At 37.8% G+C, this 15,906-nt stretch overlaps 1 protein-coding gene and 1 pseudogene across 3 annotated transcripts; both read right to left on the bottom strand.

The window, feature by feature from the left end:
- Positions 1–229: 229 nt before the first annotated feature.
- On the bottom strand, positions 230–10,137 carry il12rb2l (interleukin 12 receptor, beta 2a, like). Of its 3 annotated transcripts, none has more exons than XM_029438707.1 (15): positions 9,999–10,137; positions 9,499–9,594; positions 7,070–7,217; positions 6,800–6,948; positions 6,384–6,526; positions 6,034–6,175; positions 5,456–5,532; positions 5,104–5,341; positions 4,175–4,369; positions 3,229–3,333; positions 2,992–3,138; positions 2,631–2,780; positions 2,393–2,462; positions 1,869–1,962; positions 230–1,659 (listed from the first exon to the last, which is right to left on the bottom strand). In XM_029438707.1, the coding sequence occupies exons 2-15, from the start codon at positions 9,566–9,568 to the stop codon at positions 1,264–1,266; spliced, it is 2,124 nt and encodes a 707-aa protein (XP_029294567.1). In that variant the 5' UTR covers positions 9,569–9,594; positions 9,999–10,137; the 3' UTR covers positions 230–1,263. The 3 variants fall into 3 exon arrangements, with proteins under 3 accessions (XP_029294567.1, XP_029294568.1, XP_029294569.1); XM_029438708.1 differs by having other exon boundaries at positions 4,175–4,363; XM_029438709.1 differs by lacking the exons at positions 9,499–9,594; positions 9,999–10,137 and having other exon boundaries at positions 7,173–7,217.
- Positions 10,138–12,574: 2,437 nt separating this feature from the next.
- LOC115012834 (relaxin-3-like) lies at positions 12,575–14,711 on the bottom strand (annotated as a pseudogene).
- Between the last annotated feature and the right edge of the window lie 1,195 nt (positions 14,712–15,906).

The raw sequence follows: 15,906 nt of genomic DNA, 5'->3' as shown, positions 1-15,906 counted from the left end.
TTACATTACCTTACAGTAAATGTATATATGATAACTCATAGAAGTATCTACTGGATGTGGGTTGGGTCTTGATTATGAAATACATATATATCATACATGTCCTCAACTCTCATTGTTTTTTCAGATGAAATTAAATATTTAGTTTAAAAATGATCTTTTTATGCTTTCATTCTATTTTTGTTGGAATTTAATATTTTATAAATGTAGTTATTAGAAGGTGTTCAAATGATCATGTCATCTTATTATAGTTTATTTATTTATTTACATATACACACAATTAAAAAAAGATACAATATATAATTTACAAGGAAATGTTAAGGAGAATTGTCATTGAAAAAGTGCCATTGTCAAGGCATATTACAGGAAATAATACACAATTTGTATGCATCTATCAATCATTTTGGACATAGTAAAAAACACAGACATCATTTAGCATAGTACTTAACAACAACGCATCCCCATGAACACCCATTTGTTACACATGTATAATGGCTCAGTCAGTCAACAGACATTTAGTAACAGTACATTTGTATACATTCAACATTTAATACACGATCACTATCTGACACTGGTGTGTTGTTCTGTATTTGTGCCATGATGTTGGATAGGGCTTTATATGTTTGATTATTAGGTGTAATACTTTAATATTATGGCTGTGGAATGACTGTATGCTAAATGTGCTATCACATATTGTACCATATTCCACTAGAATGGCTCTGTTGTCACTAAAGTTAGAAACTCTGTAGCCAGACCCTTGTTAAGTGTTTATTTGTTCACCAAATGTCAGTTGCACGTATGTCTAATGTACCTTTTACTTATCAAAATATAAAGTTTAATGTGTGTGCATGTGGATAATTTAAATATCTGTACTATACTAATATATTTCTAACATTCCACACAGTTTCCTGAGATCCTTATACAAATGATCATGTATATGAGCAAGTGCTAACAATGTCAGTGACAAATAATTCCTGATTTACTTTATATTGAGGCTCCTGTCTGGATTTGTTGTTGTTTTTTGCCTCTTGAAATAATACTCTAGGTTTATATTCTCACGACCAGTCTCATCGTAAGATAAATATGCGGGCTCCACATGAGTTGTAACTGGCATGGGAAAAGTAAGAAAAAGGAACACCGTACAAAAATACAAAACAAACAGATGCAGGGTCATCGTCTAAAATCACATTTCAACATTGAAAGTCTTCTGCATATTTAAAAAAATAAAACACATCTGAGATGAATGTCCATGAACCAGAGAAAACATCACACCTTCAGCACTTCACAAGCAGTGGGCATAAAGTGCTTTTCATAGCCAGACGTTGACTGGTTTTCCTCTGATGAGCTCCAACAGTCTTCCCTGTTCTCCTCCTCCCTGTCCCTCTCCTCATCTGAGTCAACCATTTTGCTGTACTCTTCTCTTCCATATCTATGGTCTGTCCTGGGACACTCCTCTGCGGCAGCCTCCTCCTTCTGATCCTCTTTGCAGTCCATCTGTGAGCACTCATCTCCGACCAATGGTCTAGTTAATCTGTCATTGTTGGAGGATTTCTCCAGGGAGGACTTGAAAGCCCAGCGCTGGACTTCAACAACCTCCAACAGAGAGATCTTGGGATGTGGCTCATAGATGGGAATGCAGGTTGAAGCCCAGGGGTCATTAATCTATTGGGAGATCACACACAGAACCAAGAGTTTTGGTAATACACTTACAAACTAGGACTTGACAATGTTACAAGAAGATGGCAGTTACCACTGGAACAGCAAAACTAATGGCATTACTCAGCATCAACTATCAGTGTAAACCATTTTCTGAGATTAGACTAAGGCTCACAGAAAACAAAGGAGTCCTATCATTTCAGTCATTCTCTCACCTGGTTCTTGTTTCTAAAAATTTGGCTGTTGCGGGCATCTGGCACTTTGTAATAGAAACACGGCAGACACGCTTTTTTCTCTCCCCGACAAGCACTGGAAGACACATTAGAGTAAAAAAAACATAAGACACCCCTCATTATTCAATAACTCCACAATCTTGAAGATCAATTGAAAGCAAACATGAACATTAATGCATTGTTCGCTTCAATGTTCACATCAACATTTTATGAGACAAGAAGATTGGAGAGAATTTGAATTTAATATCCTTTTATAACTCGAGGCACCACGTTTTAGCACTCAAGCACTGAATATCTCATTATTTAGCTTGTAGAAGTATTTCAAGTGTTATTAAAGATTAGTTGAGAATGTATAACACCAAATTATTGTGCAATAGTCAAAGTATTCACCAACAAAAATGAAAACAAAAGTGACCTACTACAGCTATACATCTAAGCGATAACAGAATAGAGCTTCATAAATATAACACAAGTCAAAGACAAGTTGTTTAAGATGATTATCTTACCAGTACAAAGTAGCAACGCATATTACAACCAAGGAAAGGATTCCAGACACAACTCGAAATATTACATGTCCTGAAAAAGAGAGAGAGAGAGCAATGGAATAGAGGCCAAAAAACAAATCAAGCCCGTATGAATCCAGATATTATGCTGTAAGAAATATCAAATTACACTTTCTTGTCATACAGCTCATCCTAAGCTCATTGCATTCAACAGGAAAATAATTAAGATGTGATGCAATACCAAAATCTTCGAGGTGCTTCGTTTTGAACTTTGCGGTGGCATTTACTCCAGCCCCAGCTGCAGTCACAGCTCTTATCCGCACCTCGTACTCCTGTCCTGGACTGAGATGTAGTAGCTTAAAAGTATTTGGAGGTGCACTCACATTGTACACTAGAAGAGAGAAATTGTGTGGTGAGGTTAGGAACCCAGACAATAGCTGACAGAGACTCACCAAACTAAGTATACTATTACATTAGCTTGCTTATTTCTACTTTTTCTTTGTTTCTTTTTATATATTCATCATTATTTTACACATGCATATTGATTTTGTAAATCCAATCCATCCAATGGGACAATTGTGTTATATATTGTAGCTGTGTACCGTTTTGTCCGTCTACTCTACTGTCTGCTACTATTTGGTAGTACAGGATCACCCCATTCTGCTTGGAGAGGGGAACGGACTTCCAAAACAAGGTCACTTGAGTAGCAGCAATCGAGAACACCTGAAATGATGGCACTGAGGAGGGCGCTGAAAAGGGATAAGAAAAGGTACATGATGATTACAAGTTTTATATATATGTATATATATATAGCTCAAAAACAATTCTTGAATACTTACATCCTTCAAGTGAATATCCAATAACTGATGAAAGGTGATGGACTTCTCTGCTGTGCGATAAAGTGAACAGTGACACTTTGTAGGGTGTGTACTTTGTATATCGACCTGTAGGCGGAGACACACACCACAGTTAAACAGCCAACCTTAAAGTGTTGATTATCATTGAGTGATGGTTTATTTAATCATGGCATAGTTTTTAAAGTGGCAATAGACAACATTTTTGCTTCAATCATCTTTATGAAGTACATGTAGATTGCACAATATATTGGCTGTGGAATAATGACACCATTTGCATTTAGATTGGTTCCTTATGATCCTTACTTTGCAATGCAATTCTGTCTACAACCTTGCAACCTTCCTTTCACAATAAAACTGCTTAACAGGAAGCATTTCGCTAAGAGGTAACTCAACAAAATAGCTTACAGTAGCTTTCCTTAGATATTAGAACAACCGGAGTAATGTTACCTGTAGAACCTCTACTACATAGAACTTCTAAGATAAATCAGAAAGTAACAAAACCTGCCTACTTATTAATACTACCTGGTATTTTACTCGGCCTATTTTCATTGCACTGAGATTGGGGTTTCTAGTTCTTTGTGATTCTTACCATTGCTTTGGATAGTGAAGTTAGCCAGGTAGCAATGTAACTAACGATATATGAACAAGTAGATCAATCTTCTTGTTCATATGAAAATCAATGGACAGAAAATATGTTCTCAACATCTATGTTTGGAAACAAATGCAGTTTTTCTCGTGTTGTTAGTAGCTCTGAGGAGAACAGAAAGCGATACAGGTGCCAGGTGCTGTCTGATGCCACTTTAAATGAATGTACTCTTTCACTTTCTGGAGTTACTCAATCAGATGTTTGAAATATTTAGGCAGCATTGTTGTATGAGTAAACCTTTCTATTAACCTATTGCTATGAACATACCCAAATCAAACTGACCTTTAAACAATCCTGTTGTTTGGTTTTTCTTCACTTTGACCCAATCAAATCCTTGGCCAGGAGGACCTCCTGCTTGTTTGTATTGCACCACATATTCCTTCAGGTTGTCTGAGAGCTGAGTGGACAGACCCCAGGATACAGTGAGGTTCTCTTCATTCATCGTGAGGTGAATAGCTTGCTCTGTTTTCTCTTTACCTTGGAGAGACAAATGCTTTGTTAGTTCTGCTGAGCCGCAATAATAGGAGAAATACAAATGAAGGAATTAGACAATTAGAAGAAATGTCACTTCAAAACAGTGAGCACAACTTTTACTTTAGTTCCATTTTAACAAAATTACAAAGTAAATGCATGTTAAACACCAGAGCACTGAGGGGCTGTCCGGGACTTTAGGACTCCTCCTAAATGTTGCTTAAAGTTTCTAGGTAAGAGTTTCCTTTTAAGACTTATTAACAAAGCTGCTCAGAATAACTTCCACTGAGGGACTGACCAAAGATTTAGGAATGACACACTTATCATTAAGTGTCAATTCATTAATTATCAATTATAAATAACTGCGGATGATGTCGAATGACGTCAAAGTACATATAGGAAGAAAATGTGGGAGCTGACATATATAAGGTACTGTAGAAAATGTTTTAACACTAAAATATTTAAGAATTTTTATATGCCTTAAAATTAAAATTCTAAAATTAAAATTTGTGACAAATAATTTTCATTCAACAGTAGTTCAGACCGGTAATTTAAATTTGATCGATACAGTCAAGTGATGCAGAGAAGAAGTATTGCTTCACTTTACTTTAGTGTAAACAGTCTGCTGGTAATGGAATACTTAATCATTGATTTAGTCGGCAGTAAACAGTACATACTGATTGAGTAAGAAGTATGCACTACGCTGGTATGCAATTTCGAACATTCTGGGCAATAGAGACCTGGTATTGGCATGGCGAGATAAGACGGCACTGTGGCACCCTGAGCGTTGTAGGCAGATATACTGACTGTTGATACACCCTTTAGAGAGGTAGTGAAGTGGCATTGCATCTCCCCACACACCAAGCTGTCCTTTGGCTCAGCTACGGACACATTCACCAACACCAGAGTGCCATTATTATAAGACAGTCTGGCTTCATATCCCAAAATGACACCGCAAGCCGCAGATATAGGAAGTTTCTGGATGGGATGAAGAGAAGGAGAAGTTAGCAAGGGGTAAGTCTGCCTAAAGTGAGACTCTGGTTCATTATTTTCAGTCAGAGAATAATGATTGTGTGTCATTGTTTTACCTACCTTCCAGGCCAGAACACAGTCAGAGCTTTCCTGGGATATCCCACAGTCCTGCCATACATCCAGCTCTCCAACAGGGGCTGAGCCAGAGAGGAACAAATCAGCAAGGAGAGAAAACCAGAGAGATAATGGCAAAATCAAAATCCCAGTGAAGGTTTGTGAACTCAGTGATTTATAGTTTTAGCATAGAAAATGTTTATTTGTTTAGAGGGGGAGACAATACTGGTGAGGTAAATTAGATGGAAACGGGGGAACAGCTATACTGGATTTTGAACAAGATATAGCGTGTTAATCATCGAGCTTTCAAGGTGCTGGTAGGTGGATTTGATACCTTTGATCAGAGCAAGGCTAACTGTTTCCAGTCTTTAATGCTAAGCTAGGCTAATCAGCTGCATACTGTTAATAAAGTGGTAACACTCTTCTCATCTAACCCTCGGTAATCATCTATTCCTTTAATGTGTTTTTATTCAACAGTTAAAAGCAGCATAAAACAAACAAAAGAAACTATAAACATTTGTCAACCTTCTCCAAGCTCTTTCGTGATGCTAAACTTGGAGACCACATCACAAATGAGGACCCACCTGTCTCTGGGCTTCGTATTCTGTGGCTTGCGCTCCAGTCACTCTTCAAGCCTATGTCACAGGAACAACGAACTTGAATTTCATAGATTGTGCAGGCCTGGGGACTGTTGATTGTATAGCTGCCATGGATTATATCCCCATCCTGTGTAGAAAGGGGAAAAACTGTTAATTAACAATATACAGATTTTCTTGCAAGATTATCTTTGAGTTGTTTTTCAGGACATTAATTGATTTATTTAGTCCTTAATCAGCGCTGTCTCCTCAATGTCAACATACTCCATTACACAATGTTGAGCATGTTGAGGTGAAGAAAAGAAAAGATTGTGAAAGACAAAGCCTAAACCAGACACCTGAAGCCAGTCTTGATCTGCCTCCCTCTGAAATCTGACATCACACGGTCCCGCAGAGAGCTGCTGCTCATCACAGGTGGAATTCCAGGAAATCTCTAATTCTTCCTGGTGGCTTGATGTGACTTTAGGAGGGGGCAGCTTGACTAGAAACAAAGACAGACACATAAAAACCACCAAATATGAAACATCACTTAAATCTAAATCAATAATTTGAAGTACAAATTACAAGAGTGACAAAAGTCAGTACCAGCCTGTTCTCATTTAAATAAGTAAATTATTGTGATTGTGGTTGTCAGAAAGGCATCAAGTACTATCATTATTATTATTACTGTTATTATTGTTGTTGTTGTTGTTGTTGTTGTTGTAGGTGGTGGTGGGTGTGTCTTCATACAAAATAATGTGCAAGACTGACTCACTGATATCTGCTGTATTGAACACAACCTCCAGAGATTTGGCAGAACCGAGCTGGTTCTTAGCCTGGACCCAAACACGAAGTTTCCCACTATTGAAGTGTTCACGAGGGATAATCCAATCCAAACTGGTCCCACTGATCACATGCCCCACCCTGGAAAAGAAGGCAAGACAAGACAAGAGAAGAGGAGTAAAACATTTTTAGAGTTATCGGATTATGGTCATCAAAACTTTAAAGTTGTAGGATGAATATGACATGGAATATTTTTGATTACTCTGTATGTTCTGGCTCCCAGTGCAAGCTGTAGTTTGTGGGGATCTGAGGGTCCAGCCTGGGATCCCAACTACAGTGGATATCTGCACAATTGTTTATCTCACCACATGGGATACAGCACTCAGGATGAGAGGGAGCAGCAGTAGGACCTGGAGAAACAAGTGTAAGGGATGGAACCGAAAATGAAACTCTGTTCATAGCAAATTCATAAAAGAATACATTTAAAAAAAGACCTTATCTCATAATAAAAACTGTTTTAATTAAAACTGTTTTTATTATAATTTGAATGATGAAGGTAGGATTTCTTGCAGGGCTGTTGAATTAGGCTGTGTTAGTTTAAGGTAGGTGTACCGAATAAACATCTTAAAGACCTTGTAGGTTTGGATTTTATTTTTAAACATCACTTGACACATATTATGAAGAGCTCTTTAAATATTGTACTGTCCTAAAGGCCCTGTCACACATATCCGTATGACAGAAACGTATGCCGGCGCATACGAAATATCGGCAATAGGTTGATATAAATTAAGGGTAAGTTGTGATCGTTTGAAGGACGCAGACAATACGGCGAACACGCCAGATATACGGCCCTGTCACACAGTTCTGTATGGCAGAAACATGCCGGCGTATATGAAAAGTAGCTCAAAATGTGTCAGAGTCCAAATACGTCCAACTTTTCCACAGCGGTGTTGTATCTGACGTATACATAACGAATACATAACGAATTATTATACGCATGTCAAACATTGATAGCGTATCACTTACGTATCGGAGCTGGAAAAGTGCCATCTGGTTCACGTCATGCTGATGCTGGAGAACGGCTAGAATGCTTAACGCTAGCTGTACTGTAGAAACACGTTTAATAAGTTACTCCGTCGTCAGGCATAATCTTAACATAGGGTAGGAATAGGTTATCCACTCGTTATCAATAAATTGGCTGCCGACGTAGCCTATATCTAACGTACCTCTAACGTAGTCACGAAGGTATTCACGTACTATATTTACGTAGGTAAGTATTCACCTACGTATTCCATATTCACGTATGTCTAACGTCACGTAACGTCTGCATATCTTATGAAGCACACGTCATATATCTTATGCATTTGTTGGGTATTCGTCTGATACATTTTGTATTAGTAAGTGATGCGCTATCAATAGGTTAGACATGCGTATCTGTATATGTTCACTTTTCCGATCCGATCAAATTGAAAAGTTGGACGTATTTGGACTCTGACAAATTTTCGTATGGGCCGGCATACGTTTCTATCATACGGATATGTGTGGCAGGGCCTTTAACAATAGATGCAGATCCATTAAGCAGGAAACATAATATAAAGTTAGAGGCAGTGACACAGACTCAAATAGTTATTCCAAAAAGCTACCACCACGAGTATAACAAGCAAAGGTACACTGTTGCAGACTTCCAGGATAGTGTGAGTCACAAAAAGTAATTAAGAAAGAAATATACAACTAAAATAAAAACAGATGCACACAAGTAGCCTGAAGAAATCAACATGAACACTATGCTTGGCTGCTGGAAATCTGTAAAAACTCTCCAAAGCTCATTCTAGTCTAAACATCCAGTATTGATTTACTGTCAGTTTGAGCAGTTTTACATTATATTACAGGTCATTTAGCAACCGCTCTTGTCCAGAGTGACTTACAGTGAACTAACTACAGGGACGGTCCCCCTGGAGCAACTCAGGGTTAAGTACCTTACTCAGGGGCACAATGGTGGCAGCCCTGGTATTGACTACTTGTGCAATGTAAATTATTATTAATATTCATTAGTGTTTTAGTCAGATAGATTTAATTGTCATAATAGCAAAGAGAGGCCGTGAGTAGCCAGAAAGCAATAGAAGAATGAACTTCACAACAAGAAAATACAAAAAGAGGCCTTTTCACTCTTGCGTGCATCCGGCCATTCCCACAAACACACTAACAACTTTTTCTCTATTCATCACAAGACTGTTACCGTTTACATATCTCGAAAGTGTTTCAGTGGTGATCAATTCAATGTCTGTGCACAGCATGTGGAAGGAAGCGCACTGACGTTTATGTTAACAGGAAATGAGCCCTTTGATGAGTCTGGGTGCGACCTTGCCTTGTCTCCACTTCCTCTTCAATACATGCAGTGATGCAAAATAATATATGGAAGTCTACAAATGAGAAAACGTCTAGGCATGCAATGTGCATATTTTAGCACAAAGAACCCTTCCTCAAAACATGCAAACTAAGTAGTATTATATGGCTTATAAATAAATGTAGTGGATTAAAAAAGTGATATTGTTCTCTCTATGCAGTGGATTAAAAGTGTAAAGTAGCAAAAAACTGAAGAAAAAACACAAGCAAAGCATATGTATTTAGTAAAGGAAGAATTTCACGTATACATTATTTAGGAACATGTGCAAAAACACTGACTAAGCCTACCTTGAGCAAAACAATTTGGCAGGTTGACCAGCAAGATGGACAGCAGCCACCTTGTTCGAGGTGTGGCCATTACACTTGGACCCAGGGCTCTAGTGCCTGTGGAAAGAAACACACATACATATACACATATATGTATAGCCTACACACAGAAAATGTATCAACCGCGGAAGCTATAACATGTAACAGCCTACATTTCTCAAATCCAAGAACTGTTAAACGTAGTGAGCTATACTCACCAACACGTGCATCGAAACATAGGCTACGGTACATGGTGTACTTAAAACAGTCTACATGCCGACAGTCACATACATTCCTGTTAGATGTACTCAAATGTAAACGAGGTAATACATATATGGTAACGCTATATAGTTAGTACATGAACGCACAGCGACAGTCCACAAACAATGAAAGTAGGAGTTCGCATCTCAATATTGTTATTTCTCAAATTATAGCAATATGTTTTGTAACTCAATATTATCAGATGACTATAAACTATTTACCTCATTATGAGACATACTAGGGTGTCTGCATGTATCCCGCAGCCATATAAAACACAGTTTACAAAGAAAGTTAGTTGTGAAGTTCAAATGGTCCGTTAAAGTTTTAACCGGGTTGCCGGAATAGATATATTGCCCCGCCTTTTCTCTGGAATTAACAGTAACACACGGAAGACACGCGCACACGCTTTTATACTTCCTGTTCCCTGTCAGCTGCGGGCCCAAAAACACAATACATTTAGCCCAAATATCTTATACAAACAAAGTTTTGTGACAAAATAAACTCATATGATAGAACAGTTACTGAAGAGTTAGTGATATAATCTACTGTAGGGACCACAGCTAACCCTAACCCTGCACAGAGTTGAATTTGTTAAAGGGTAGACATTTAGGACTATTTTTAAAGTACTTTTACCATACTCCAAGTACAATTTTAAATAACTTTAACTTAGGGCAGGGGTCGGGAACCTATGGCTCGCGAGCCATACATGGCTCTTTCGATAATGCAATATGGCTCGTTTAACATTTTTTAACATGATTAACAAGTAATAAATAATTATATTGTGTCATTTTAAAGTAAAAACATTTAGCAGCGGATTTGTTTTTAGTTCTCCCCTCTCCTTTCCTCGGCTCCGTCTCTGGCTGCAGGTGAAGGTGAGTTCACACGTGTGTGCGTAGGGGGCAGAGCCCCGCCCTTCGCGAAACCGAGCAGAGGAGAAACTGCACAAAGCAAGCAGTAGACTGGGGGTGTCAAACTCAATCACAGGGAGGGCCAAACACGGTCCACATTTATTGAACAGGATACACATATTGGATAAAGTGCAAAAAGATATGGAACATATTTAAGTCAACTGCAAACGGATTGTTGAGCAGTTCAATTTAAATTTCTGAGCTGCAAAGTCGGCAAATGCGCTCAGTTTATGAGCAGAATGCTGTCGGGAACACAGCGGTGGAGATGTTTGTCAGTGTTTGGAAACACGCAGTGACCAAAGTTTCCTTCTGCATCAGAGTCTCCCACAGGCAGCTTGGCTTATAAAGCTCTCACTGCATCAAACATGTCCGTGATCACACGGCCCTGAAGCTGCAGGTTTAACAGTGAGATGCTTCGTTATGTCGCACAAACAGGCCAGCTCACATCGTCCCAGAGATCTGTGGTGTGTTTCCCTTTGCTTTCCAAAAACTTTCATTTCATTCACACATTTAGATACTTCCTCAAATGTCTTTTCCCGTGGTTGTGCCATGCATTGATTTAATTACCAAAACTGGCGGGCCAGTTATGACAGACATATGATATTTTCTCGCGGGCCGGATATAATTGCCTTGAGTTTGACACCCGTGTAAACACTGAAACGTGCACATAAATGAGATAAATAACGTAAGCGTTTAGTTTATTTAATAAAAGAGCACCTGTTCAATGCAACACTGATACTGCTATTAGTAATCGGAGACGTGTTATTCTTAAAAAAATGCACGCATAAAGTTGCATTCAAATTTATATATTTTTATATATGGCTCTCAAGGAAATACATAAAAAATTTAGCTTTTATGGCTCTCCCAGCCAAAAAGGTTCCCGACCCCTGACTTAGGGGATACATTCTGGTCAACAAAGAATATTTTGTGTGTTTGTTGCTGTCCAAGCTACATGTTATCTTGGACAATGTCTCCCACCCAGGCTTTATTCAGTGGATGAATCATTCCACCTGCCTGCAGCCATGAAACCTTTCAACTCCTCTCTCAGTGTCAGAGACTCTGAGACAGTAGGACTTTTTCACCCCTGTCAGCAGCTATAACCCCCAAACTTATTTCTTTATATCTCAACTGTGCAATACTGACTTAAAAGAACAATCATTTTGTGCAATAATGCAAATGTGCAATACTCTGGTTTACTCTGTCCTTAATACTGCATCGTATTTATACTATTCATGCATCATAACACACTTAATCATGGACCCATTGTTCAGCATTATTAATATTTACATTGTTGTAATATACTGGAGTATAGTGCCCATATGTTTACATAGGCCTACTTATTTCTTATTTCCATTTTTCTTATAATTTCTCTATGTTTATATATATTTATATTCTAGAATGGGAGCAACTAGAATAACCCAATTTCCCCTGGGGATCAATAAAGTGTTTCTGATTCTGACAGTTGTTGGAGAGTCTGGTGGGGAGGATTTATATCCTGTACTAAAAAACTTAGGATTTCTTCTCTTCTCCAGTTATTTTACAACTGTAGTTACTTTTCATATTAAGGTTTTACATTCATGAAATACCAACTTTCTGGCTAGTGACTCCTTACAAAAAATGTCTAGTTGGGACCCCTTGTCATGTTTCAAATATACATTTTAAGCAGTTTGTTTACCGGATCTTGCTACTTCTTCCATTACCAAAAATGCCTCAAAGTAGGTTTGTATGGAAGTATGATGAACCAAAAGCAAAATATGCCAGGACAACCTATTTCAGGTGAAATTAAACAATTGTAACCCTTGATAATTTTGGAAAGATTATTTCAACATGTATTTAAAAAGGCAAATAAATGTTTTCTTTAACAGATTTTTTATTATGGATGAACCCATGTAGCGCGCTGTGTGCAAAGCAACAAATGCAAAATACCAACAATCTACTTCTAATTTGCAAACATGATTAGGCATTAGTGACTTTGTATGCAGTCGTCGTCAAACGATCTTAACAAAGCATTTAATTCCCTTGAATTCTCAGAAGAAAAATATGTTTAGTACAGTTTGTGTGATAATGGTGGAGAAGGACAAAACAACTTGGTTCAAGATTGAATAATTAAAGCTGTTCATTACAAAGTATTTTGAAACAGAAAAATGTTACATTACAACAGAAAAATACAAACATTTTGCAGACTTGACAGCCCTTTTCATACACATCAAACTAAAAACAATTTGAACAATTCATAATGGTTTAACTGGATATAAAATGACATACAATTCATGAGAAATGGTAAAAAAGAAGTGTGTGTGTATATTCATGAGTCTGTTTGTGTACTTATGTATACGGCTGCCAGTGTATTCACTCAGATGGCGAAGGTTGACTCAACAAAGGGAGCTGATCTCGCTCTTGCTGCAGCCCCACTTGCAGCAGGCGTTGGACAGGCCCACCACCACGTCCCGGCCTTGCGGTCAGCCTTGCGTAGGGCTTCCAGGATTTCCTCACTGATGAAAGAACGGGCCGGCCTGCTAAACACTCCCTTGTTGCTGTCTGTAGTTGTGAAGCTTAGATCTCTGTTCCTTTGGAGGAAACTCTCCAGCGCAGGATTGTGACTCAAGCCCTCCGAGTACTCCTCCTGATGGGAGCTGAATGGGTCCTCTGAAACATCTGCAGAAGTATAATGACGAATCAGAGAACACTCATGCTTTTTCTGACGAAAATGCAAACCAATAGGATGTAGCATAAAATAAAGCCCTTTCAGGGTCAAACGCTGAAATAAACATTTGTGGATTTTTTTTACTTTTGTTTTGGATTAATTTTTTATATCTCTGATTCTAGCATACTGTAAACATTGACTAAGCCAACTATACCAAAAAAACATTATCATTGAATACAAATTTAATTAGTAGTATTTTCTGTCTATCTGCACTTGGAATAACATCATTATCCTGCACAATGACACACATTCGCAAATGAGCAATAGAAGGTAAAGACAGAAGTTTCATCATTGACATACAATTAATTCACAGAAATCAACAGAAATCCTAAAATAAAATTTGAGAAAATATTTGTTTTAATCTGATTTAATCTGGTGACTAAAACATACAACTAATGCATGTTTTAGTCAGAATAAATCACTTACATAGCCACCAGATTATAACCCAAGCAGTGATTGTAGGTAAAAGACATCACAAGGTCAGTAATGGATGTAGCACCCTTGGCCACTCACCTAAACTCCTGAGTGATCGTCTCCATCGTGAGCCTCCGCAGGTGAAGATAACTGCCCGGATGAACTCACGGCCACATAGCTTCACCCCATATGTTGGGACATCAATGGGCTGAACCCCAGTCACCAGCAGACACACAGCCAGTACAACCACTTTCCACATAGTACCCCAAGGAAAAAAAGCAAAATAGAAATGGTCAAAATACCAGGAGTGTTTTAGCTTTGAGCAGCACTTAGATTTCTGTCTCCCTGTTGGCAAGAGCTATGACTTTCTAGCTGACCCAGGCGTGGTTTATAAAGGGGTTTGAAGCCCTGCATGGGAAACATGCATACTGCGCATGTAGGCCTCTTCCGGAAGAAGAACACATTTGAAAAAGAGATACAATCAGAGACCTTTATGGAGACAAAAAGCGGACCAAAGGTGGCATAATTAATGAACATGTCAGAGGCCCTGATGATATAATTGTGTTTCAGCATGACAAGCATTTGTGTCACCTTTAAATGTACCTCACTATTATAACTTCACTTACATTTAATATGAAAACAATTCCACAATCGTGGGTCATGTAGTGTATATGAAGAACATACAAAAATAATGTCAACCAAAGGACAAAAGTATGAGTCTATGGGACATAAAACATTTTTAAACTGACCAATTACAACTCTGTCTCCATGCGTGTTTCATAGGGCAGGGCATTTGCAGATATATCAATTTATTTGATATATTGTAGTGCTATAAATTGCTTAACCACTATCATGGTCTCTTCTCTCCAACAGAAAGGACTACCATAGATTGTTGTTGTGTTTTTTTAATTTTATTTTCCCACAAATTTAAATGTATTTAAATAAACATTAACATGAATCCAACATATTATATACAAAAACATGAATATATGAGCCTGTGTATTAATTGAATAGCTTAGTATTGAATGCACAATAACAGGGTAGCTATGTTTATAAACAGGCACTAGGCCCAGTTTAATATAAAACACAATTTTATACAATATATATAGTTGAGGGGTCCCTGCTCCATCTCTCCATCAGTTTGGGGGTCCTTGGCTTGAAAAACATTGAAGACCCCTGGTTATAGCAACATCTTAAGTCTGAAAATAAGAGTTGCGTTGTAAAGGAAAAAAAACATATGCTGACATTGCCTAAACACATGAAATTAACCTTTCAAGCCATTTTCCATGAATTCCCCTGATAAGATTTAACATTCACTGACACCACTACAGGGATATATTTCGGCCATTGTGACTGATATCACAATTATTTACACATTATTTATATCAGGTTTGTCATTTTTTAATCCACACAAGACTCTGCGTGACTTCAGTATGTATATTTTTTCCTTTCTCTTGAAAATTGATTATTCTCTCATCATCTCTTTGCCAAAAGGTGAATTGGGAGGACTGAGACAGGACCAGTGACATTTTCAAAGGCAGATAACATAGAATTCTTATTATGAGTCAGACAAAAATAAAACACATTTTTATCTGTGTATCCACATAGCTAAAGGTCGCTCGTTTAGTAAATTATAATGCGGATGTTGAATTTGTAATTAATGTGACGATAGCAAGCAAACAAAATGGCACCCTGATATTCATTACCACAGTGTCACAGAAGTGACCTATGGAGGCCATGGGAGCAATATGAAATGGCCCACACTTTTATGTTTTATGTTACAGTGTAGATACATTTTTATAATAGGGTCATACATCCTGTTTAATTTGATTTAAAAGGGAATTTTGAAATTATTTTAAAATAACTTGTGTTTCAGTACACAGCAGGTATTTCTATGTATATGTTTAGTTGCATGGCTGCTGCATAACTATAAAAAATGACCACAGGTAGGAACATTTCCAACTGGCTTTTTGAGGCTAGCAATATCTACTAACTGGGCTGTTCACACGTTTTATATCAGTTATGTTACAACAGAAATATGTGTACTCAAATGCATTGTGTTTTATCATACAATGTTATTCAAAAGTGTTGACAGGAAACAAC

This window comes from Cottoperca gobio, chromosome 8, assembly GCF_900634415.1.
Source record: "Cottoperca gobio chromosome 8, fCotGob3.1, whole genome shotgun sequence".
Taxonomy (NCBI): domain Eukaryota; kingdom Metazoa; phylum Chordata; class Actinopteri; order Perciformes; family Bovichtidae; genus Cottoperca; species Cottoperca gobio.
This window is presented reverse-complemented; position numbering and strand designations above follow the sequence as displayed.

What these genes read in the sequence shown, in the direction of transcription:
- il12rb2l (XM_029438707.1), bottom strand. Translation starts at nt 9,568, where the DNA reads ATGGCCACACCTCGAACAAGGTGGCTGCTGTCCATCTTGCTGGTCAAC. An exon ending in CAGATCAAGACTGGCTTCAG is followed by an intron (nt 6,176 to 6,383) that starts GTGTCTGGTTTA and finishes CTTTCTACACAG; the next exon opens with GATGGGGATATAATCCATGG. An exon ending in ACTGTGTTCTGGCCTGGAAG is followed by an intron (nt 5,342 to 5,455) that starts GTAGGTAAAACA and finishes CATCCCATCCAG; the next exon opens with AAACTTCCTATATCTGCGGC.